Here is a 25117-nt window from a genome sequence, read left to right as displayed (position 1 = left end):
CGGATGGGATGCAGTAACAATATACAGGACCGTTTTTCAAAGCAGCAGAATATGCTAACCAGGAAGAATATTTAGAAAGCTGTGCATGGCAAAATGCTCTTGGACCTGTACTACCATGCCTGAAGTCTTAGCTTTCTTTAAGGGCCCAACATAGTGTAAGGAGCTCAAATTTCAACTCTGGTACAGTGGTGCCCCGCAAGACGAATGCCTCGCAAGACGAAAAACCCGCTAGACGAAAGGGTTTTCCGTTTTGGAGGCGGTTCGCAAAACAAATTTCCCTATGGGCTTGCTTCGCAAGACGAAATATCTTGCGAGTTTTTCCGACTTCCCCCCCTTTCCCCCCCTTTTTCTAAGGCGCTAAGCCGCTTATCCGCTTATCCGCTAAGCCGCTAAAAGCCGCTAAAAGCCGCTAAAAGCCGCTAATAGCGCTAATCTGCTAAGCCGTCAATGGGCTTGCTTCGCAAGACGAAAAAACCACTAGACGAAGAGAATCGCGGAACGGATTCTTTTCGTCTTGCGAGGCACCACTGTATAAGTTTTGCTTTCAGTATGAAAGTTCTTGTATCCAGGTTTTTTTCTTCCTGTTGCTCAAGTTGTACATTTACAGGTACTTGGATATTTCCTGTCTCACTTGAGGCAATCAAATACCAGCATGATGTTTGATGAAGCAATTGCCGATCCTAATAGCTAAACAAACAGGATAGCTCTGATTCTTTCCTTTCTCTTTCAACATTAAAACTGCTATGCCTCTCTTTCAACCTTCATCTAGAAAAAACTAATTGCACAAGGTTCCTGTTTCCAAGAAATGGATGCTTTCTGGGAAAGTTGTCTGCACTGTGGATTCCTCTTCTTCTGGGTTCCTTTTGGTTTCTGTTCTTTCCAAACTCCCCCACCTGCCCATCAAAAAGTAGGCCCACATCCAGCATCAGCCCTCAGCCCCTCACCTGTTCACAAAAGTTCACCACAAGTCCTATGTGTATACAGTATTAGCATGGCATTTATATGGTTTGTGACATTTCAATGGTTTGCAACAGTATGGTTTGTAGCATCTGCAGAAGCATTAAATTGGTAGCAGCAGCACTTATCTCACTCAATAAAGCATGAGACTCAATCTCAGGGTTGTGGTTTCAATTCCCATGTTGGGTGAAAGATTCCTGTATTTCAGGGGGTTGGACTAGATGACCCTGTGTGATTCTGTGATCTGCGCTGGCCCAGAAAGTCTCTCTTGCAGAAAGGTGCAGAGAATCTGATTCTGGCAGCTGCTCTCAAAAGGAGTGGCCTCTGAGATCATTCTAAACCAGTCCCACAGAGTTCTGTCCTGGGCCCTGTCCTGGTTGTTCAAAGTCTTTATAAATAACTTGGATGAAGGAATTGAGGTGATGCTCATCAGATTTGGAGATGACAAACTGGGAGGGGTCACTAATGAAGGCAGAATCCGGATTCAATATGACCTCAGACTGGAGAACTGGGCGCAAGCTAACGAAATGAATTTCAATAGGGACAAATGTAAGGTTCTGCACTTAGGCAGGAAGAACTAGCTGTACAGATATAAGATGAGGTACACCTGGCTTCTCCTCCATGGATCACTGCCTTGTCCTTGCCGACAAAGGTCTGTATAGTTAAAGCTATGATTTTCCCAGTAGTGATGTATGGAAGTGAGAGCTGGACCATAGAGAAGGCTAATCGCCGGAGAATTGATGCCTTGGACACCTGTCTCAAGATACCAGCCCAGGGTCGGGATTCTGCACTACACACATTTTTTTTTAAAGGAAAGGCAGCACAATGGAAACACAACAAAAGCACTTCATTTAATAGCAACCTGCCACAACAAATTTAAATTTCAAGAAAACAGCTGCCTGCACTTGCTAAGGCATCGCCAAGAGCCCTTCATTCCCTGCTCTGATAAAAGAAAGGCAGCGTTCAGTGTCCACTCAACTGTCTCGGTTGCCTTTTGCCTTTCTATCTTCCACAGCTCCTTCCTCAGGTCTGGCACCTTGAAGGTTCTAGGGGAGAAAAATCCAAAACCAAGCATCTTTCATGGCAAATACTGCACTGCCTGCTTTCCTGTTTGACACATGACACCTAGTGTCTGTAGGCTTTATTCTTCCGCACCACCAAATTCAACTCCCAGAGCAGGGGTTTGGTAAACTTTGTGTGCTGGATAGATGTGAAATTTTGTGAAAGCATTGTGGGGGACAGTCCTGACACGGATACCATGAGTACATGCTATAACACATAATAAATAATAATAATAGTAGTAGTAAAGGTAAAGGGACCCCTGACCATTAGGTCCAGTCACGGATGACTCTGGGGTTGTGGCGCTCATCTCGCTTTATTGGCCAAGGGAGGCGTACAGCTTCCGGGTCATGTGGTCAGCATGACTAAGCCGCTTCTGGCAAACCAGAGCAGCGCATGGAAACGCCGTTTACCTTCCCGCCGGAGCGGTACCTATTTATCTACTTGCACTTCTTTGACATGCTTTCGAACTGCTAGGTTGGCAGGGATTCAAACCGCCAACCTTCTGATCGGCAAGCCCTAGGCTCTGTGGTTTAACCCACAGCGCCACCCACATCCCTTAGTAGTAGTAGTAGTAATTTATTTATACCCTGCCCATCTAGCTGGGTTTCCCTGCATTCAGCCCCTGCTGGACTTGCTAACGGGGAGAAGCTCTTTGTACCCCTCCTCTGTTCACAAGAAGAACATGGATGTCCAATCCTGGATTCAAAGAAAATGTGGGGACTTGGAAGGGGGGGTGTTCAGTGTAAGACAGGCATAGGCAAACTCGGCCCTCCAGATGTTTTGGGACTACAACTCCCATCATCCCTAGCTAACAGGAGCATGGTCAGGGATGAAGGGAGTTGTAGTCCCAAAACATCTGGAGGGCCAAGTTTGCCTAGGCCTGGTGTAAGAGATGCCAAGTCAGTGTAAACAGGAACTGAATGGGAAGATCAAACAGTCTCTCAGGCACTGTGGATTTTTGAGGGGGTATTCAGTGAGACCTTTCATGGAGGCCAAAATGGATATTGGCAGCACCTTGGCGACCCCTGGTAAAGTGTGTCTGGGCCTGACTAGCGAATAATGATAATGATAATGATTTATTTATACCCCACCCATCTGGCTGGGTTTCCCCAGCCACTCTGGGGGGTTCCCAACAGAATATTAAAAACACAATACAGCATTAAACATTAAAAACTTCCCTAAACAGGGCTGCCTTCAGATGTCAGATAGTTGTTTATTTCATTGACATCTGATGGGAGGGTGTTCCGCAGAACGGGCACCACTACCAAGGAGACCCCCTGCCTGGTTCCCTGTGGCTTCACTTGCAGGGAGGGAAGCGCCAGAAGGCCCTCGGAGCTGGACCTCAGTGCCCAAACTGAACACTGGAGATGAAGACGCTCCTTCAGGTATACTGGGTTGAAGGCCATTTAGGGCTTTAAAGATCAGGACCAACACTTTGAATTATTCTTGGAAACTGTTAAAAGATGCCTGGAAGTTAAAAGAGACCTGGAAACCAAGGCTTATGAGGATCAGTTGGAGGAGTTGGGTATGTTTAGCCTGGAAAAGAGGAGACTGAGTGGAGATGTGATAGCCATCTTCAAAAATCTCAATGGCTGTCCCATGGAAGAGGGAACAAGTTTGTTTTCTCCTGCATTTGAGGATAGGACTCAGTCCAATGGCTTCAAGTTACAAGAAAGGAGATTCCACGAAAAAACTTTCTGAGGGTAAGAGCTGTTTAACAGTGGAATGGGCTTCCTCGGGAGGTGGTGGACTCTCCTTCCTTGGAAGTTTTCAAGCAGAGTTTGGATGGCCATCTATCATGGATGCTTTAGCTGAGATTCCTGCATTGAAGGGGGCTGGACTAGATGATTCTAAGATTTGTCCAGGTGGAGGCGGGCAAGAAGTTGCAGCTATTAAGTCATCTTTCTGCATTTCAAAATATATATTTTTAAAAATCCCCAGAAAGGGCAAGACACTTGCCTGGAAAGTTGGTGGAGCATTTTCCATTTCAACCTTCAAATGGGTGAATTCAAGCAACTGGATTTGGGGGAGGCAATGGCGGGGAGAGAGGGAGAATTAGCCACATGAGTAAGTCACCATCAATCCTAGATTCATAAGAAATACATTATTCAGCAGTCAAAATTGCAAAAAAAAAAAAAAAACCACACCCACAAAACACCCAATCCTTAAAAGATGAACTCTGCATGATTCAGCATTCTATATCTGTAATGCTTTTTAGAAGCAAATTGTAGCCTAAACAGGAGGTGAAGGAGAGCTGGAAACCTGAGAGTGCTCTATAAGACTCCCTTTTTCCCTCCTAAAAAGTAAGGGGAAATGTGTGTGCGTCTTATGGAGCGAATGCAGGCTGCGCAGCTATCCCAGAAGCCAGAACAGCAAGAAGGATTGCTCCTTTCACTGCGCAGCAATCCCTCTTGCTGTTCTGGCTTCTGGGATTCAGAATATTTTTTTTTCTTGTTTTCCTCCTCCAAAAACTAGGTGCGTCTTGTGGTCTGGTGTGTCTTATAGAGCTAAAACTACGGTATTTTTTCCCCCGCGCAGTTTACCATTTTGAAAGCCACAGTCATCTATCTCACATGACTAAAGTATAAGATTCCTCCCCTATTTCACGCCCCCCGAAAAGTGGCTGCCAGGAAACAGAATATTGATTTAGAAAGGAGAAGAAACTTTGTTTTCATGTGTGAGTGTGGCGGGTGGGTGTTTTTGTATCAGGTTAGCCAGATTGATTTGTATGCTGTTGGCAGATTCTTGTCGTTGTCTTGTTGGGCCGTGTATGTGATAAAGGGGGTGAAGGCGTCTTCTTCCATATGTCCCCATGTCAGTTTCAGTTTATTGGTTAGTTTTTTTTTCTAATAAGGTTATTTCCCATACTATTTGGTACCATTGGCCCATGCTTACTCCTGACAGGTCTCTCCAGTGTCTGGCTATAGTGTTTTGGGCTACTAAGAGGAAGTGGGTTATGAGCTCTTTGTGATGAGAGAGGGCATTATTATCTTGGAAGATTTTTTTTTTTTTTTAGAAAAAAATTATTTAACATAATTGTTACAAAATATAAGCAAAATATTGCAAATACATACATATATATTTAAAATAAGCACATATATTTGAAAAGGGAACAAAAGAGAAAAGAAGAAGAAAAGAAAAAAGAAGAAAAAATAAAGAGAAAAGAAGAAAAGTTGGAAGATTTTCTTCCAAGTTTATTCTACAAATATGAAAATAATAATAAAATTTCATTGATTGACTTCCATCGCTTACACTGCACTTCCTATATACATTTTAAGCAAGATTGCATCTGTTATTCCATATTTTTCCCATTCAATCTCACACAAATATTCTAATCTATGTTTTCTAAATCTTTCATAAATCTATTCTATACACAACTGTCAGGGGCTTAGGAGAAGAGGATAGTGGACCGAGGGATTCCATGAGCCTCTCCAGCGAATCGGAAGATTCACAGAAGGGGGCGCCAGTGGCCAGGGGTAGGGGGTTCCCAAGGGGAACGCCCCAGGAGCAAGGGGGGGCAGGGACTCCCAGAGCAGTAGCTGGAAATCAGGACCAGCTTCCCCACCAGAGCAGAGTGGGGGGGAAGAGTCCCAAGGATCGGGGCCAGTGCATTCCCCACCAGGGAGAGAAGATAAGGCAGGGCTGACCACGCCTCCATCAGAAAGTCGGACAACGGAGGAGAGGTCAGATCCGGCCAGTGTCCCGGAAGAGGGAAGCAGTGACCGAAGTAGTGTAACGGTTAGGAGAAAGGTCACTGGGCTGGCGCGAGAGGCAAGTTCAAATGTACAGGAGCGCGGGACAGCAGAGAATGAGGATTGGGAACCGGGTCCTAAAGCCCGCCGGAGGCAGGGGGAGGAGCTAAGCGACTCAGCGTCGGAAGAGTCCAGAAAGGGCAATGCCCCAGCGGGCAGGAGGACCCAGATGAGGAGAGAGCAGCGTAAAAGGTGGAGCAGGGCTAGGATCTTAAACTGGTGTCATAGGGGAGGGGACTCAGATGGGACTTCGCCGATCTAGGGTTTAAGACGTAGGGCTGCACGCTGTGGCTTTGAAATGGAAACTGAACTTCAATAAAGACTTTTGTACATTACTACAGCCTAGCGTTGGTCCTCTGTGAGCTGGGACCTAGAGGCAGCTCTGACAACAACCAATACCTTACATTTAATCCTTGTCTATATAAATAGTCATTTAAATATTTCCATTGTTTCTGGATTATATTTTTCGGTTTTTGTCTTATCAAAGCAGTCAACTTTGCTAATTCCAAGTATTAATCGCATAATTTATTCAACCATTCTTCTTTGGTTGGAAGATAATTTCCTTTCCAATGATTGGCTATCAACATTCTCGCTGCTGTTGTCGCATACAAGAAAATATTAATTTTGTCATCTTGGAAGAGCTTTAGTAGGGCCAGTTCTGGGGTGAAAGGAGAAGAAACAGAGAAGGTTGCCTTGAGTGTCTAGGGTTGGTGACATCACAAGGAGCCCCTAAGGCCTGGCAAATGAAGTTCAGATCCTGCCCTTCCCAATCTTCCTCCGATTTGGACATTCCCTCCCACCTGTTCTTATGACAACCTACAGTGAATTAACAATTCAGACAATTCCCTGCAGCCCAGGTCAGACACCAAGAGATTTCTCTACTCACCGCACTTTCCATTTTTTCAAATAGCTGACTGGAGAAGGGAAGATAAGAATGAAAAAGAGACGTTAGGACCCTCATACACAAGGATTTTAAATGCTATTTTTAAATTTATAAACGCCATCCCCAACTCCTTGAAAGATTCCATCAGCGGTGTCTCCAAAAAAAATATTACACATTGCTTGGGAAGACAGGCGAACTAACGCCAGTGTACTGGAAGAAGCAAAGATCACCAGTGTCGAAGCAATGATTCTTCAACATCAACTTCTTTGGCCTGGCTGCCTGATGATCGTTTTCCAAAGCAACTACCCTATTCCGAACTTAAAAATGGAAAGCATAATGCTGGTGGTCAGCAAAAGAGGTTTAAAGACTCTCTCAAGGCAATTTTTAAAAAATGTAGTATAAACACCGAAAATTGGGAAACACTAGCCTGTGAGCGTTCACTAGAGAACAGCCTTTCCCAAAGGTGTTCTGCTCTTTGAAGACATCGAACTCAGGATGCAAAGGAGAATCATGCTAAGAAGAAGGCACACTTGGCAAACCCTCACCGTGATCAACTCCCGCCCAGAAACCAATGTCCCCACTGTGGAAGGACGAGTGGATCCAGAATTGGCCTCGTGAGACCACATAACACTGGTCTTGAAAGACCTACATTGGCTCCCAGTACGCTTCCGAGCACAATTCAAAGTGTTGGTACTGACCTTTAAAGCCCTAAACAGCCTCGGTCCAGTATATCTGAAGGAGCGTCTCCTCCCCAATCGTTCTGCCCGGACACTGAGGTCCAGCTCCAAGGGCCTTCTGGCGGTTTCCTCACTGTGAGAGGCCAAGTTACAGGGAACCAGGCAGAGGGCCTTCTCGGTAGTGGCGCCCGCCCGGTGGAACACCCTCCCATCAAATGTCAAAGCGATAAACAACTACCTGACATTCAGAAGACATCTGAAGGCAGCCCTGTTCAGGGAAGTTTTTAATACGTGACATTTTAGTGTATTTTTCAACTTTGTTGGAAGCCGCCCAGAGTGGCTGGGGAAACCCAGCCAGATGGGCGGGGTACAAATAAATAATAATAATAATAACAATAATAACAATTATAACAATTATAACAATTATAACAATTATAACAATTATTATTATTATTATTATTATTATTATTACGGACTCACTGTTAAGACCGTGTTCATGGAAGACAATCTTACTCGCCTGCGAGGGATCGCCAAAGAAGACACATGGATTTGGGTGAAACGACACTTCCATGCCCTCTAATCCCAAACGAGTTCAATTTAGAGTTACTCTGAAAGTAGTGTGTAACGTATTGCAGTCTAAGTGAGTTTCCTTGTGCAGCTGGTGGGTGGGAAATCCATACACAACGGAGTCCCAGAAATCCTTTGCGGGAGGTGTGTGTGTGTGTGCGCATATAGAATCCCTCATTGTGTATGGGGGGTGGGGACTGGATCCAGCTGTCAGGTCAGATTCTTCTCTTCCCTCCCCATCCTCCCATGGGCCAACTCTCGAAGGTGAGAGGGACCACAACACCTGTCAATCACCTGACATCATGACACCAGATGACTGACACCTGTCGAAATTCCAAGAGGGGGCTGTTGCTTCAATCACTGATTAGCAGTTATAATGAGCCCCTCAGGGACCTCTGCAGAGGACAAAATTCCCTTTAGAATGGAGCATTCCCTGTAAAAAAAAGTGAAAAACTTTTGGGAAATGATATATGAGATGGAAAAGATGTTGAAATATACATTTATTAAGAAACCAGAAGCATTTTTACTTGGCATTGTAAGAGATGATATTAATAGACAGGATTGTAAGTTGTTTTTATATGCAATGACAGCAGCAAGAATATTATTGGCACAAAAATAGATGCAAGAAGAATTACCGACGAAAGAAGAATGGCGGATGAAATTGATGTACTATGCAGAACTGGATAAACTAACAGGAAGGATTCAAAACCTGCGGGACCTGAGAAGACTGGAGTAAATATATGAACTATTTGAAAAGCAATTGTAATGAATAGATTACGCTAGTAGGATTGCAAGAAGTTTTGTAAAGAGGACTTTTTGAAATATTGCAAGAAGGACCATGAGGAGAATTATTAGTTAATGATAATTAAGTGTAATAGAGAAACTAAGAAATGCAGAATAAGATAAAGAACGGAAAATCATCAGAGGTGTTGATGGAAGTCTAAAACATTGTATAAGATAAGAAGTTATGATTGTTCAAAATGATATGTTAAAAAAACCGATGATAGATAGATGATAGATAGATAGATAGATAGATAGATAGATAGATAGATAGATAGATAGATAGAAGCATTCTCCCCTCTGCAGAGAAAGCAGTTTGGGTCCATCATGCTTCCATGTGCAGAGGTGCACCCAGATGTGCTGAAATCATAAGGCCCAGTTGTGTTAGCTTAGCTGTTGGCTAAGCTAACAGACAATCTACGAGAGAAGGGCAAAAAGGAATTCAAAAGAGTCTGGGAACCATTTATAGTTTATCTGCAGAAACAACAGAATGGACTGGATTCAATGGCAGGATTTGAATAAACGTTCACAATTTCATTTCAGTAACAGATAATTCAGAGAAATGATAAGGGATTTTATTTTTGTGTAGGAAAAGCAATATACGATAGAGAAAACTAACTCAGCAGAGGGAGTTGAGGGAAGTCCAGGGGAGGGGAGGGAGAATAATTGTAAATAACATGATGAATGAGATTTGTATCATTAATTGTTATGAAATTCAATAAATATTCAAAATAAATAAATAAAGCCCAGTTGTGAATCCCCATGCAGGCCACTTGTTTCTGCATGTGATGGACCAGAGTCTAACTGCATTCCTCAAAATGTTAGAAAGGCTCCCTGTGCTCTTTTCCCCACAGGAATTCATGTTAAGGACAACGGCATTATTCCTGGATTTTGAGAATGGCTCGGGTGTACGTCTCTGAAGTACTTTTGATTCAGCTGGCCTTTAAAGCTAGACTTAAACCGGTAGAGTTAAGGGTGATTGTACACACATATCCTGCACACAATTAATAATAATACTAATATAATAATGATAATAATTTTTATTTATACCCCGTCCTCCCCAGTCAAGACCGGGCTCAGGGCGGCTAACAAGCAATAATAAAAACAACTTGAATGAATACAACTTAAAAACAAGATTAAAATACAACATTAAAATATTGAAACCTTAAAATGTTAAAATGCAGCCTCATCACAGGAGAAGGAAAAAGAAAGAGGGGGAGGGAATCAAATTGGCTCCAAGCCTGGCGTAACAACTCTGTCTTACAGGCCCTGCAGAAAGAAATCAGATCCTGCAGGGCCCTGGCCTCATGAGACAGAGTGTTCCACCAGACCGGAGCCAGTGTTGAAAAAGACCTGGCTCTGGTTGACGCTAATCTAACTTCTTTAGGGCCCAGGACCACTAGGGTGTTGCTATTTATGGACCTTAAGGTCCTCCGTGGGGCATACAATTGGTTGGCACTGAGAGCCCCCAATCTCCCCATAAAACAAAATTAAATTTTGTGACTTATCGGGAACTAGCCAATAGGGACTGTCCCTAGCAGAAGGAAGCAGCAAGAGAGAAGCTGCCAAAATAGATGAGTTGCAAATAAGTCCATCGGAGTATCAGCAGGGGGATTTGGAGCATCTCTGCAACAGGCACACCTGCAAACAGTATTTTTGTTGTTGTTGTTGTTTAGTTGTTTAGTCGTGTCCGACTCTTCGTGACCCCATGGACCAGAGAACGCCAGGCACTCCTGTCCTCCACTGCCCCCCGCAGCTTGGTCAGACTCATGCTGGTAACCTCAAAAACACTATCCAACCATCTCGTCCTCTGTCGCCCCCTTCTCCTTGTGCCCTCCATCTTTCCCAACATCAGGGTCTTCTCCAGGGAGTCTTCTCTTCTCATGAGGTGGCCAAAGTACTGGAGCCTCAGCTTCACAATCTGTCCTTCCAGTGAGCACTCAGGGCTGATTTCCTTCAGAATGGAGAGGTTTGATCTTCTTGCAGTCCATGGGACTCTCAAGAGTCTCCTTCAGCACCATAATTCAAAAGCATCAATTCTTCGGCGATCAGCCTTCTTTATGGTCCAGCTCTCACTTCCATACATCACTACTGGGAAAACCATAGCTTTAACTATACGGACCTTTGTTGGCAAGGTGATGTCTCTACTTCTCAAGATGCTGTCTAGGCCTGTCATTGCCCTTCTCCCAAGAAGCAGGCGTCTTGCGCGGCCAATTCCACTGCTCACAGGTCTAGAACCCACCTTTATATTGTATCCCCTGCTCAATAACACGCGCAATCAGAAAGGGTGCACACTCACCAGTCCCAGTCTCTCTGCAGCTGGTAAATGCTCTCCTGCAGAAGGTTGTCTGCCATTGTCTAAACATAGAAAAGATCGCACAATACTGGCTATGTTCCTTACAAACTCCTTTGGTCCCAAGGTGCACATTAACCTAATGATTTTGTTAAAACCTGCTTTTGGAGCTACCCTCATTGGGTGGAACCAGGGACGCAGGTGGCGCTGTGGGTTAAAGCCTCAGCGCCTAGGGCTTGCCGATCGAAAGGTCGGCGGTTCGAATCCCTGCGGCGGGGTGCGCTCCCGCTGCTCGGTCCCAGCGCCTGCCAACCTAGCAGTTCGAAAGCACCTCCGGGTGCAAGTAGATAAATAGGGACCGCTTACCAGCGGGAAGGTAAACGGCGTTTCCGTGTGCGGCTCTGGCTCGCCAGAGCAGCGATGTCACGCTGGCCACGTGACCCGGAAGTGTCTCCGGACAGCGCTGGCCCCTGGCCTCTTAAGTGAGATGGGCGCACAACCCCAGAGTCTGTCAAGACTGGCCCGTACGGGCAGGGGTACCTTTACCTTACTCATTGGGTGGATGAGGAATGTTTGCCTCCAGTTTTAAGGTGGTAAAAAGTGACTTGGGACATAGGCACAGTGTACCTAATAAGGGACAGGGACAGTTCAGTTCATATTTTAAGCACCGTGTTTTAAAGATCTCATTTTAACAAGGACTTCCCTAGATTTGGCCTTCCCAAAACTATCGGTTTCTGTGTTATCCCCTCAGAAGTGGCGGCCCATTCTGGCAGAAAATAAAAACATTCCTGTTTTTTTTAAAAAAATAATAATAACCAAAAGTTACTTAACCAAACTCTCTTGGATTCTGCCTCAAATTTGGCAGTCTTGATCCACTCTTTGCCTGCAAATTTCACCCACTTATGTAAAAAGAGGGGGAAATATATAGCCATTTTTAGATTCCCCGTTGTAGTCAATGTGGTCAAAACAGAGTTTTGGGTTGAACAGATTCAGATCTGAATAATGAACTGGAGTTACACAAGGCAGATCCTTAACAGATTGGGCTGCTTCTACAGATACAGATGAAAGATGAATCTTGCAGTTTTCTCCACATCCCTGGTCCTTAATGAATACAGTGTCACTGAACATCCTTGGCATGTTTTCAGCTATTAGAAAACACCAGTCCTGCATAAGAAGAACTTACCAGAAACCACCTGGCTTTCGTCGTTCCCAAACTCTGGACACACACAGAAACTTTCTCAGACTCCAGTTCTTCTGAACTGATGACGCAACTACGAGACTGGAATTCTGAGCAAACCAATGTCTCGCCGCCACCAACGGTCACACAGCTCCATAGCAACGCAATACGCATTTGGAAGGGAAACCATCTTGCGGCTTCAGGAATGGCTGACCACACTGGGTATCAGAAAACAGACTATCCCATCAACAAGAGATATTCTTGTCTGACTTACTTGGAAAGAAATTTATTGGCTAGCCACAAAGGGTGGTGTTCAACTAGCTATTACTCAGAGCAGACCCACTGAAATCAATTACAGTGGTAGTGTCCATTAATTTTGATGGGCCAGATTCAGCAACCACATTACAGCAGCAAAAACCAGCACAAGGAGTGCTGCTAGCACACTAGGGCTCCCCTCTGGCCTAGCCCCCCCCCCAAATCTGCTCTGGAGGGTCAGGGAACCCCAAGAACAGTACAGAGGGTGAGATCCTCAACGACATCCTCAAAGCTATTTCTTTTTTGGACAGCCATGGATGTTGTGGTATCATCCTAATAGATACTGAGATTTGGTCAGACAGGTGCACTCTGCGCATGCTCATGTCATTTATTTCTGGGGCTCACAATTTCTTTTCATATCTATGTCAGCCTCCCAGATCTAGAAAGCTAACTTAAAATTCCCCCTTTCTGCCACAAGCTCACCTTATAATATTGGGTAAATTACTCCTGGTACCATGTCAAAAAGGGACGCGAGTGGCGCTGTGGGTTAAACCACAGAGCCTAGGACTTGCTGATCAGAAGGCCAGCGGTTTCTTTTTTCTTTTTTTAATAATATTTTATTGAGATTTTTAAATACCAATGCAAAATTAGTAAACAATGTAACATATTTCATAACATAGTTTCATAACTTCTTTGGACTCCCTCACGTCTCCCACTCCCACTTACATCATTATAAATTTTTGCCAGCAATTTATCAACTTGTTTGCGTTCTTATGTCCCGCTCGTTTAAATATAATTAATAATTCTCCAAAAAATTTATATTTTCCTCAATCTCACTTATCATCCTAATTCCAACTATTTTAGTGGTGCTCAATTGTTTGTGATCTAGCATCCTTATTAACATTCAACCAAATTACAATATTTTTGTGGGTAAATCTTGAATTTCTTCGAATTTTCTTCAACCCTCTCCTCTCCCAGGTCTCGGATTCTGCCGGTCATCTCAGCCAGTTCCATATAGTCTATCAGTTGCATCTGCCATTCTTCCAGTGTGGGTAGATCTTGGGTTTTCCAATATTTAGCGATGAGTATCCTTGCTGCCGTTGTTGCATACAAGAAAAAAGTTCTGTCCTTCTTTATCACCCTCTAGCCGACAATACCCAGAAGAAAGGCCTCTGGTTTCTTAAGGAAGGTATACTTAAATACCTTTTTTAACCCATTATATATCATTTCCCAGAAAGCCTTCACTTTAGGGCACGTCCACCAGAGGTGAAAGAATGTTCCTTCATTTTCTTTACATTTCCAACATTTATTATCAGACAGGTGGTATATTTTGGCAAGTTTAACTGGGGTCATGTACCATCTATATATCATTTTCATTACATTTTCCTTCAAAGCGTTACAAGCAGTGAAGTTCAACCCAGTGGTCCACAACCTTTCCTAGTCATCAAACATGATATTATACCCAATATCCTGTGCCCACTTTATCATAGCCGATTTAACCGTTTCGTCTTGTGTGTTCCATTTTAACAGCAGGTTATACATTCTTGAAAGTACCTTAGTCTTAGGTTCTAACAGTTCTGTTTCCAATTTCGATTTCTCCACCTGGAACCCTAACTTTTTGTCATTTTTAAAAACTTCTTTAATCTGAGCGTAGTGTAACCAGTCTCGCACTTTATCCTTTAATTTCTCCAAACTCTGCAATTTCCAATTGTCTCCATCTTTTTCTAGTATTTCCCAATATTTTGGCCATTTGGCCTCCATATTGGGTCTTTTTCGGGCCTTAGCTTCCAGAGGTGAAAGCCACCTTGGAGTTTTGTTTTCCAATAAGTCTTTATATTTTGTCCAGACATTAAACACTGCTTTTCTGACAATATGGTTCTTAAAGGCCTTATTGATCTTAACCTTGTCATACCATAAGTATGCATGCCAACCAAAAGCGTTATTGAAACCTTCCAAGTCCAATACGTCAGTGTCTTCGAGAAGTAGCCAATCTTTTAGCCAGCAGAAAGCTGCGGCTTCATAATACAACTTTAGGTCTGGCAGGGCAAAGCCCCCTCTTTCTTTCACATCAGTTAATATCTTAAACTTAATTCTGGGCTTTTTGCCCTGCCAGACAAACTTAGAGATGTCTCTCTGCCACTTCCGGAAGCACTCCATCTTGTCCACAATCTGCAGTGTTTGGAACAAAAACAACATTTTTGGCAATACATTCATCTTGATAGCAGCAATTCGGCCTAACAAGGAAAGTTTCAATTTTGTCCAACTATCTAAGTCTCTCTTAATTTCTGACCAACATTTTTCATAGTTATCCTTAAATAGACTCAGATTTTTTGCTGTTATGTTTACCCCTAGGTACTTTACTTTTTTAACCACTTTTAATTCTGTCTCTCTCTGAAACCGTTCTGACTCTGTATCTGTCAAATTTTTTTCCAACACCTTAGTTTTCTGTTTGTTTAATTTAAAACCCGCCACCCGACCAAAGTCTTGAATCAATTGTAATACTCTTTTCGTACTAGATTCTGGCTCCTGCAGGGTCAAAACTAGGTCATCTGCAAAAGCTTTAAGTTTATATTGTTTCGCTCCGACCTGAATTCCTTCCACCAACCGGTCCTCTCTAATCATATTCAAGAGCACCTCCAGGACCAAAATAAAAAACAAAGGGGAAATGGGGCAGCCTTGTCGTGTTCCTTTTTCAATTTTAAACTCTTCTGTAACCACATTGTTAACTATCAGTTTGGCCTTTTGTTCTGAATATATTGCATCAATCCCATTCTCAAAACCCCGTCCCACTCCCATTTCTTTTAAATTTCCCTTCATAAATTTCCAGGAAATATTATCAAAGGCCTTCTCCGCATCTATAAAAATTAATACTGCTTTTGTATTTATATCTGTTCGCAGAAGTTCCAAAATGTCAATAATGTTCCTTGTATTGGCGAACAAATGTCTACCTGGGAGAAAGCCTGCCTGGTCCTTGTGGATTACTTCATTTAGAACTTTTTTGAGTCTACTTGCCAAAATGTCTGCAAATATTTTGTAATCCACATTTAAAAGAGAGATGGGATGATAGTTCTTAAGTTGTGTCTTTTCAGCTTCCGAAGATTCCGAAGTTGTGTCTTTTCAGAAGGCCAGCGGTTTCAATCCCCGTGACGGGGTGAGCTCCCGTTGCTCGGTCCCTGTTCCTGCCAACCCAGCAGTTCAAAAGCATGTCAAAGTGCAAGTAGATAAATAGATACCACTCCGGCGGGAAGGTAAACGGCGTTTCCGTGCGCTGCTCTGGTTCGCCAGAAGCAGCTTAGTCATGCTGGCCACATGACCCGGAAGCTGTACGCCGGCTCCCACGGCCAATAAAGCGAGATGAGCGCCGCAACCCCAGAGTTGGTCACGACTGGACCTAATGGCCAGGGGTCCCTTTACCTTTATCTTACTCTAAAGGCTACCAACTGTATTACCACCTAAACCTTGGTGAATTACCACAAATGATGCAACTGCACCAAACCTTTTAGCCTTTAAAGTGCTGTTCCTTTTGTTGTTTCCCTAAAATTACAGATGAAGGACTATAAAAAAGCTACAAAAATAGGAATGTTTCAAATGAGAACTCAAGTGTAGAGACCTTATATATAGTATGGGAGCATGGAATGCACTTCTAGTACGTTTCTGAGCACAATTTAAAGTGTGATATACAAATATAATTCATTCTGCTGCTGACAAAATGCAAAGTGTTGGTGCTGACCTTTAAAGCCCTAAATGGCCTTGGCCCAGTATACCTGAAGGAGCGTCTCCATCCCCATCATTCAGCCCAGATACTGAGGTCCAGCTCCGAGGGCCTTCTGGCGGTTCCCTGCCTGTGAGAAGCGAGGTGATAGGGAACCAGGCAGAGGGCCTTCTTGGTAGTAGCTTCCGCCCTGTGGAACGCCTTCCCATCAGGTGTCAAGGAGATAAACAACTATCTGACTTTTAGAAGACATCCGAAGGCAGCCCTGTTTAGAGAAGTTTTTAATGTTTGACATTTTATCGTGATTTTAATACAGTCATGTTACGTTTGCTTCATATTACGTTCTTTCATGTTACGTCCCGCGGCAACACGGAAGTACTGGAAAGGGTTACTTCCGGGTTTCGCCGCTCATGCATGCGCAGAATGCAAAATGGCATCACACGCTTGCGCAGAAGCAGCAAATCGCAACCCGTGCATGCAGACTTGCTGCTGCAGGTTGCGCTCTTTTCATGTTGCGAACGGGCCTCCGGAATGGATCCCATTCGCAACCAGAGGTACCACTGTATTCTGTTGGGAGCTGCCCAGAGTGGCTGGGGAAACCAGCCAGATGGGCGGGGTATAAATAATAAATTATTATTACTCTGGCCTGAACACCTGACCCAGGTAAGCCTTTCCTAGCAGGCAGCCACACACTGGATTTGCTGTGGATCAATATGTAAAGTCTGTAGTCATGAATATCCTAGATGTGATGCAAAGGACGCCCAGGGTCAGCTAGTCTGACCCCCTGCAATCACAGCTGAAGGGCCCCTGACAGATTGCCATCCAACCTGTTTAAAAGCGTCAAATGAAGTAGAGTCCAGTACCTTCAGAGGGAGTCCACTCCATGTTGAGCAGCTCTTCCTATCAGGAAGTTATTCCTGTTTTGATTTCAATATATTGTAACTTAGCGTTGCTCTTCTTATAAGCCACCAAGAAAATATTCACCTAGGGGCAGCTATAGAAATTAAATAATGCAGACAGCACTGGTAGCAGGTGACTCTAGTTAACATCTGGGTTGCAGGGTAAATAGAAGCAAACACAGTCACCTTTGCATTTAGGATTTTATTCAAGTAACCATTATTGATGTCTTACAATAGATGGGGGGGGGGGCGGTGGAGAGAGAAGACAAAATCCTAAAAACTGGCACATGAGTGATACAGAAGCCAAGTAGCAAAGCTCTTCTCAGAAACAGGAATTTATTTTTGTTAAAACAAAACTGCAGAACTTGGAAAGATGCAAAATGAGGTGATTTGCTTACTTCCAACTAAATACATCAAGCTGTAAACCAACAGGGTTTAGTTGCACTGCACATTGGGGGCAAAACCCAAATGACAGAACCCTCTTAAATGTGTCGTCATATGAACAGTAACTGCCTCTACAAATCTTAACATAGACACCTCCTCTTATTCACCTCTCACCATCACAGGATAAAGGACACTGGGAAACATTTTGCTCGTGAATTACTGCTTCTTATTTATATTGTTCATTGAACGTAGTTAAAGGAAATGGAGAAAGCAAAACAAGAAACGTATTCGATCAAGTTCAACTTTGTAAGACCCACTGGGCCAAATCTTTTAAAATTTGAACTGTTTGGCAACAAAGAATTGACCAGAAGTTCAAATTTCTCTTGGAACTGTAAATATTACGGGCAAAATCTGAACATGGCAACACATAGTTTTTTCAGATGAGTAAAAAACTTCTTTGGGTAAGAAACAAATGAAAGAAGTGCATCCTGGTACCTAACTGAGAAAGGGAGAGGGGGTTGCAGTAGATAGCCCGTTATGTACTTCTTATATGAAGATGCTAAATGCAGGAAGCCTACTGGATCAGGCCAAACACATCTGTGTGATCCAGCTCGGTTAAAAATGCCTCTCCCATGCCAGCTTCTCCCCACCCCATATTTTGAGTGTCTAAAATATCAAGCCTACAGACATGGTCCAAAAGGATTGTCAAGTGAAAGATGCTAATATAACTATATTTCTAACTCTCAAGGAAATTTTAATCCCTCTAAACGGCCAAGATAATCTGTATCAGCCTAGAACACCTGGAGTTGGCATCAGCCATTATTATTATTACTACCACTTAAATCTGTATACCATCCTATACCCGCAGCCATGTTATCCAAAAGATGAAGTGAATAAACATTGTTCTTTATTTTGCAAGGGCAGATGGATCTAATGTTTAAGATTGCACCCCATGATCAACACAACTTCAGGGAAGTTTTTAACGTGTGATTTTACTGTATTTTTGGTTTTTATGGAAGCCGCCCAGAGTGGCTGGGAAGGCCCAGCCAGATGGGCGGGATATAAATAATAAATTATTATTATTATTATTATTATTATTATTATTATTACAACTGGACACTCAGCTGACCGGCAATGTGTGCTTAAGGTGAGCCCCACAGATGACCTGTTCACCCCATAAGATTGAGTCCATTCTCCCCATAATGATCACCCACTGTCTATTCCCATTATCGTAGCAGCTTCAGGGTTAAGCCCACACTGTACATGTCATCCTCAACACCCTCAATCAATGTATCAACTGCAACCTGGAGTAAGGTCTCAAGGAGATGTGCACATAAAATAATTTAAAAGTCAATAACGCAAACACATTTATAACAAGGTGAAAACAGGACAAAGTAAAGACTCATTTATCCAGGTGGGAAAGCCTATCAGAATAGAAATATCCCCAATTATTTCCAGAAAGTGCGGAGAGTGAGAGCCTGTAATATCTCTATGCGAATACAATTCCACAGAATATTATCCAGTAACTAAGTCAAATATTTTATCATATGGAAGAGATAGTCAAGAAGGAGAGGAGACTGTCCCTGTGAACATTTGTTGGAGCCTGAGGCAAACAAGTTGCACATTATGAGACAGGAATGATGTTTTTCTGTGAAACCCAGGAGCTACACAGCGCCCAGAAGTGCTTTTGAAATTATCTATGTGGGTGCACAGGAGATGAGGGGCAAACAGGAAGAAAGATGAACGGAGATATGAGCAAGCCTTCCTAGAAGATGGTATTCTGGTGCTGTGCTGCTTCAAGACTTCAAAACAGATGAACACTCAGTATGGCTCTGCCCAGGTCTTGCCAGCTGATCACTTGAGGCTGCATCACACCTGGAGAGTCAGTTGACCTGGGCAACCCTGGAAATGGAGCGGGCCGAGTCGAGGAAGGTGAACATGGTGTTCACCAGGTCTGGTAGATCATAATCATGTTTCCATCCCCAATCTTGGCGAGCATTGCTGTCGTCAAAAATCATTGGCCAACTGTCAGCTGTAGCACGGGCGGGAAAGACAAAACAGATTGTGTCATAAGCAAATTTTTCCTCGCTTTATGCTTAATTCAATAACTTCAGTGGCTCTCCCCACCCCCACCTCAAAAAAACCCGGGTTTGCTTTTCTATTTTTAAAAGAAAAAAGAAAAGGAACAGCAGCTTCAGGAGGGAGAAGTTTTGAAACAGGAAAGCATCAGGGAGGGGAGAGGGCACAAATCTTCTCTCATCTCTTTACCAAAAAATAATGTTCCAAAGGGAGGAGTTTCCTTCTTTCACTGGGATCTATATATTATATACAAGGTATCTGTAGGTCTGTTTGTGATGGTAAATGTCTATGGAACACAGCCTCCCCTCCTTCATTTGAAGTCACCTCCTTCATGAAGTAGGAAAAGCTTCTGCCTAGGTTCCAATGCACACATTTCCCCACTTGGCCCAAGGTAAAGCAATTTTCACCTGGCATTAACTGAGAGATGTTGCCTTTGGGGTGCGGGGAGGAAGACAAGATTCTTGTGGCCCTGCAAGGTTTTCACTGGAACGTGTTGCGCATTTTATGACGACATTTTACTATTTTATAAAACCCAGTGGTTTTTGCCATACCATTTTGAGGCTCTGCTTCCCACGCACCCCAGTACATCTTTTAATGCTTTCCTGTCTCCCAAGAGCAAATTTGAGCATCCCCATTGCCTATATAGCACCAGACCACTGCAGAACACCACCCACCAACTCTTCTTAGCAGGAACGAATGCTCCTCTGATTGATCTGACTCCTACATTGCTCACTACGGATAAAATCCGACATAGTCCACCTGTAAGACTCCTTTCTTGTTATCAAGATGCCTTACAAAGTCAGACCTTTGGATCTGCCAAACCAACTGTATGCCAATTGATAGGAGTCTACCAGCTGAAATGTGTTTTTCCAGGCGCAGCCTTGCTATCCAAGTCCCCCACCTTCACTTCACAACTTTTAAGTACTACTTAGATCAGCCTTAACCAACCTGACGGCCTTCAGAAGTTGTGGGTTACAGCCATGTTGGCTGGGGCCAATGGAAGCTGTAGTCCAAAAGTTCTGGAAGGCACCAGGTTAGTGAAGGCTAGTTACATCTATCATGCCTTGGCCCAAAGCCCGGTGCCATTCATATGAAGGAGCGTCTCCATCCCCATCGTTCTGCCCGGACACTGAGGTCTAGCGCTGAGGGCCTTCTGGCGGTTCCCTCACTGCGAGAAGCCAAGTTACAGGGAACCAGGCAGAGGGCATTCTCAGTAGTGGCACCCGTCCTGTGGAACACCCTCCCACCAGATGTCAAAGAGAAGAACAACTACCAGACTTTTAGAAGACATCTGAAGGCATCCCTCTTTAGGGAAGCTTTTAATGTTTAACAGACCACTGTATTTTAGTACTTTGTTGGAAGCTGCCCAGAGTGGCTGGGGAAGCCCAGCCAGATGGGCAGGGTATAAATAATAAATGATGATGATGATGAAAAGAAACAATGGGATAGAGCCGAGAGGAACACCTAGACCCAACTACATCTAGCCTATTTTAAGACCCAGCAACAAGACGAACACACATTGCAGCGAAAGATCAGAGCCCAGTACTGACCTATGGCTTGTCTGACAGCATCTACTTTGTAGGAAACTTCAAGTTCTGGAATATGCTTCTGGACCTCTTGAACTAGCTCCTCGGGAGTAAAACTCAAAGCGCTGATGTTGTATGTCCTCATGCTCAGCCCTTCGGCAGGGGCTTCCATGATCTCCAAGGTAGCTCTCAGGCAGTCATCAATGTACATCATTGGGAGGCGGGTGTCGGGTTTGAGGTTGCACTGGAACTTGCCCGTCTTCATCGCATCGTGGAAGATTTGGACGGCATAATCTGGAGACGAGGAAAGTTAAACAATGTTAACTGGTAATGCAGCTGTAAGAATATAAAAAGAGCCTTTCGGATGAGGCCAATGGCCCATCTTACAGTAGCTGGCAAACCTAGACAGCATCTTAAAAAGCAGAGACATCACCTTGCCGACAAAGGTCCCTATAGTTAAAGCTATGGTTTTCCCAGTGGTGATGTATGGAAGTGAGAGCTGGACCATAAAGAAGGCTGATCGCCAAAGAATGGATGCTTTTGAATTCTGGTGCTGGAGGAGACTCTTGAGAGTCCCATGGACTGCAAGAAGATCAAACCTATCCATTCTGAAGGAAATCAGCCCTGAGTGCTCACTGGAAGGACAGATCCTGAAGCTGAGGCTCCAATATTTTGGCCACTTCATGAGAAGACAAGACTCCCTGGAAAAGACCCTGGCGTTGGGAAAGATGGAGGGCACAAGGAGAAGGGGACGACAGAGGACAAGATGGTTGGACAGTGTTCTTGAAGGTACCAACATGAGTCTGACCAAACTGCGGGAGGCAGTCAAAGACAGGAGTGCCTGGCGTGCTCTGGTCCAGGGGGTCACGAAGAGTTGGACACGACTAAACGACTAAACAACAACAACAGTAGCTGGCCAGATACCTACAGGAAGCTGGCAAGCAGGACCCAAGCAATAAGAGCACTATTTCTTCCTGCCGTTTCCAATAAATGGTATTCGGATGCATTCTGCCTCCAACTGTAGAAGCAGAGCATAGCCATCGTGGCTAGTAGCCACTGGCAGCAGTCACCTGCGTGAATTTGTCTACTCCTCCTGTAAAGCCATCCAAGTAGACGGCCATCTCTGTCACACACAGCGAAGAAGGAGCTACTGAATGCCTCTCTCTCCTTGATGTTCATCTTCCCTTACATACCATTTCCCCTAACAGTTGAGAAGTTAAGTTACTGACTAGGGCAAGGATAACCAGGCAAAGGGCCTTTTCGGTAGTGGCACCCACGCCCTGTGGAAAGCTCTCCCACCAGATGTCAAGGATCAAGGAAATAAACTATCTGACTTTTAGAAGACATCTGAAGGCAGCCCTGTTTAGGGATGTTTTTAATGTTTGATCTTTTATTGTGTTTTTAATATTCTGTTGGGAGCCACCCAGAGTGGCTGAGAAGGTCTGGCCAGATGGACAGGGGAATACATTATTATTAATTATTATTATTAACATGAGGACCTCCAGATATTGTGGACTACTCTTCCCATAATCCCTGGTCACTGACCATGCTGGCTGGGGCCAATGGGAGTTGGAATCCACAGAAGGTATCACACTGGCTATTCCTGCACTAGAGAAAGAAATAAAGGATGATAAACAACGGCTGGAGTGTTTATGTGTGAGAGATACCTATTCCCTCCATCGTTCCCTTCTCCTACGGCACATGAAATGTTCTGCCATAATCTAAGGCAAGACCCCCATTTCCCCCCTCCCTCTTAATATCACTATTGTATTTTATAGGCTAACTTAATCTGTCCAGGCAGCATTGACCCCCTTACCAGTTGTTCCCCCACCAGGCTGGGAATCAGCTGAGATAATACCAGGGTATCTTAGGCACCGGAAGTCTAGTCCATACCTGTAATGGTAATACTGAACAAGGGAAAAAAAAGATACAATTAGCTACTAATTCTTCTACAGTAGCAACTCTAGCTACCTGGTGTTAGTGGCTTCTTAAAATGTTTATAGAGGAAATTAGGGAAACAGACTGATTTTAGGAGCAAAAAAATGGACGTTTGCTGCAACAAAGTCTTGTGGCACCTTCAAAACTGAGAAATTAATTGTGTCTGATGACAGCATTTCACAACCTATCAGCTATTTTTGTTTAATTAATTAAATTTATATCCCTGACTTGAACCCAAAGTAGCATACAGTGGTGCCTCACAAGACGAAATTAATTCGTTCCGCGAGTCTCTTCGTCTTGCGGTTTTTTCGTCTTGCGAAGCACGGCTATTAGTGGCTTGGCGCTATTAGCGGCTTAGCGGCTATTAGCGGCTATTAGCAGCTTAGAAAAAGGAAAGGAAAAGGGGAAAAACTCTCAAGAACTCGCAAGACGTTTCGTCTTGCGAAGCAAGCCCATAGGGAAATTTGTCTTGCGAAGCACCTCAAAAGACAGAAAACTCTTTCGTCTAGCGAGTTTTTCGTCTTGCGAGGCATTCGTCTTGCGGGCTACCACTGTACATGCAGGTCCCACTTTCTGAATGCTCACAATGTGAAAAAGCAATTATCCAACGTGAAGAACTGGTACCTAAACCTCGCTATGCAAACCACAGATTCAGCTATCAGAGCAGATGGAGTTTTCTCACTTTCTTACTTGTTTATGTTATGCTAAATTGTGGCAGCCATATGGGAGGGAAACAACCATGCAGGGAGATTGGACAAATCAGTTTTTCCTTTATCTCTTCTTTGCTGTTTGGCTGCAGCCATTTCAGGAAGAAACCATGGAGGGAGCAGGGAGAGAGACTGGACTAATCACGGATTAGAAATGTTCCCATAGGAAATATTGGAAATCGTCAGCTTGCTATGCAAACACTTGCCTAGCGAACCATTTCCTGGGAACGCATTGTGTCCAGAAAGCGGGACTTGCATGTACATGTGGCTCTCAGGCAGGCAGGCCATCCACAAACCAACCAGAGTCAGACCTATTCAGCAAGGTGGTGGCCTCATGTACCTTCATAAACATATCTAGTGTCATTGGTAATACAGGAGTTTGTTGTTTACATTCTCTCTCTTAGAATGGAAAAAGGCCTGAAAAGTTAAGAGTGTCAATCCAGTTTTCATGGAGTGGGAGGAGAGAGGGAATGTTCCACAGTGCATGTTGTACCTTGGAAGTCGAATGGAATCTGTTCCGGAAGTCCGTTCGACTTCCAAAACATTTGGAAACCAAAGCGCGGCTTCCGATTGGCTGCAGGAAGCTCCTGCAGCCAATCAGAAACCGCGGAGTATGTACAGCTTCCGAAAACCTCACTTCCGGGATTTGATCATTCGGGAGCCAATTTGTTTGCGAGCCAAGGCGTTTGAGATCCAAGGTACGACTGTACTGGCATTTGATGAATTCTCTTGGGTTAAGATGCCATTTGTACAGGTAAGAAACAAAATACAAGAAATTCATTTAAGCAACTTTAAGTACTTTCTGCTTAATCAGCCCTGAGCGCTCACTGGAAGGACAGATCCTGAAGCTGAGGCTCCAGTACTTTGGCCGCCTCATGTGAAGAGAAGACTCCCTGGAAAAGACCCTGATGTTGGGAAAGATGGAGGGCACAAGGAGAAGGGGACGACAGAGGACGAGATGGTGGGACAGTGTTCTGGAAGCTACCAGCATGAGTTTGACCAAACTGCGGGAGGCAGTGGAAGACAGGGGTGCCTGGCGTGCTCTGGTCCAGGGGGCCACGAAGTCAGACACGACTAAACGACTAAACATCAACAACAAGCACTTTCTGTGCTTTTAGCAGCATTCACTGTCCATCCACAACACCACAGACAAATGCTCATGAAAGGGGAACCACCACCACATATTGAAGAGGGCTGGAGGCATCTGCATAAGGAAAGGGCAACTCTTACTTCTCCCATGAGCTCAGCATGAACTTTGGAAACACCGTAGATTGTCCTTGGCCTCTGGATGCAGAGATCGGGAGTTGGGTTCCTAGGGGACGTGGGTCCAAATGCTCCAATTGTGCTGGGGACAAAGAGTCTCAAGCTGTGCTCAGCAGCAATATCAAGAATGTTGTGCAATCCTGGGAACAGCAAACAGAGTTATCAGGCTTGAAACCAAGCGTTAACACTCCCAGAGGGAGGCAGGA

General features: G+C 44.1%; 1 protein-coding gene and 2 long non-coding RNA genes across 6 annotated transcripts in view; all 3 read right to left on the bottom strand.

The window, feature by feature from the left end:
- LOC307212113 overlaps positions 1-25117 on the bottom strand; it is a 150771-nt gene that overhangs the window by 47826 nt on the left and 77828 nt on the right. The gene's annotated exons all lie outside the window — the stretch shown is intronic.
- On the bottom strand, positions 1791-12196 carry LOC307211965. The gene is made up of 5 exons (XR_013836656.1): positions 12155-12196; positions 10978-11036; positions 6658-6685; positions 3979-4035; positions 1791-2003 (listed from the first exon to the last, which is right to left on the bottom strand). It is a non-coding gene; the product is annotated as an uncharacterized lncRNA (long non-coding RNA).
- LOC307211838 (L-threonine 3-dehydrogenase, mitochondrial-like) overlaps positions 17202-25117 on the bottom strand; it is a 152784-nt gene continuing 144868 nt past the window's right edge. For all 4 annotated transcript variants that reach the window (XM_079968933.1, XM_079968932.1, XM_079968930.1 and 1 more), the window contains exons 6-9: positions 24879-25051; positions 22820-22910; positions 21028-21297; positions 17202-19430 (exon numbers count right to left, since the gene is read on the bottom strand). In XM_079968933.1, the coding sequence (XP_079825059.1) occupies positions 19282-19430; positions 21028-21297; positions 22820-22910; positions 24879-25051 (683 nt within the window). In that variant the 3' untranslated portion in view covers positions 17202-19281. The remainder of the gene's footprint in view (positions 19431-21027; positions 21298-22819; positions 22911-24878; positions 25052-25117) is intronic.

The sequence above is a fragment of the Podarcis cretensis genome, assembly GCF_951804945.1.
Source record: "Podarcis cretensis genome assembly, chromosome: 3".
Lineage (NCBI taxonomy): Eukaryota > Metazoa > Chordata > Lepidosauria > Squamata > Lacertidae > Podarcis > Podarcis cretensis.
This window is presented reverse-complemented; position numbering and strand designations above follow the sequence as displayed.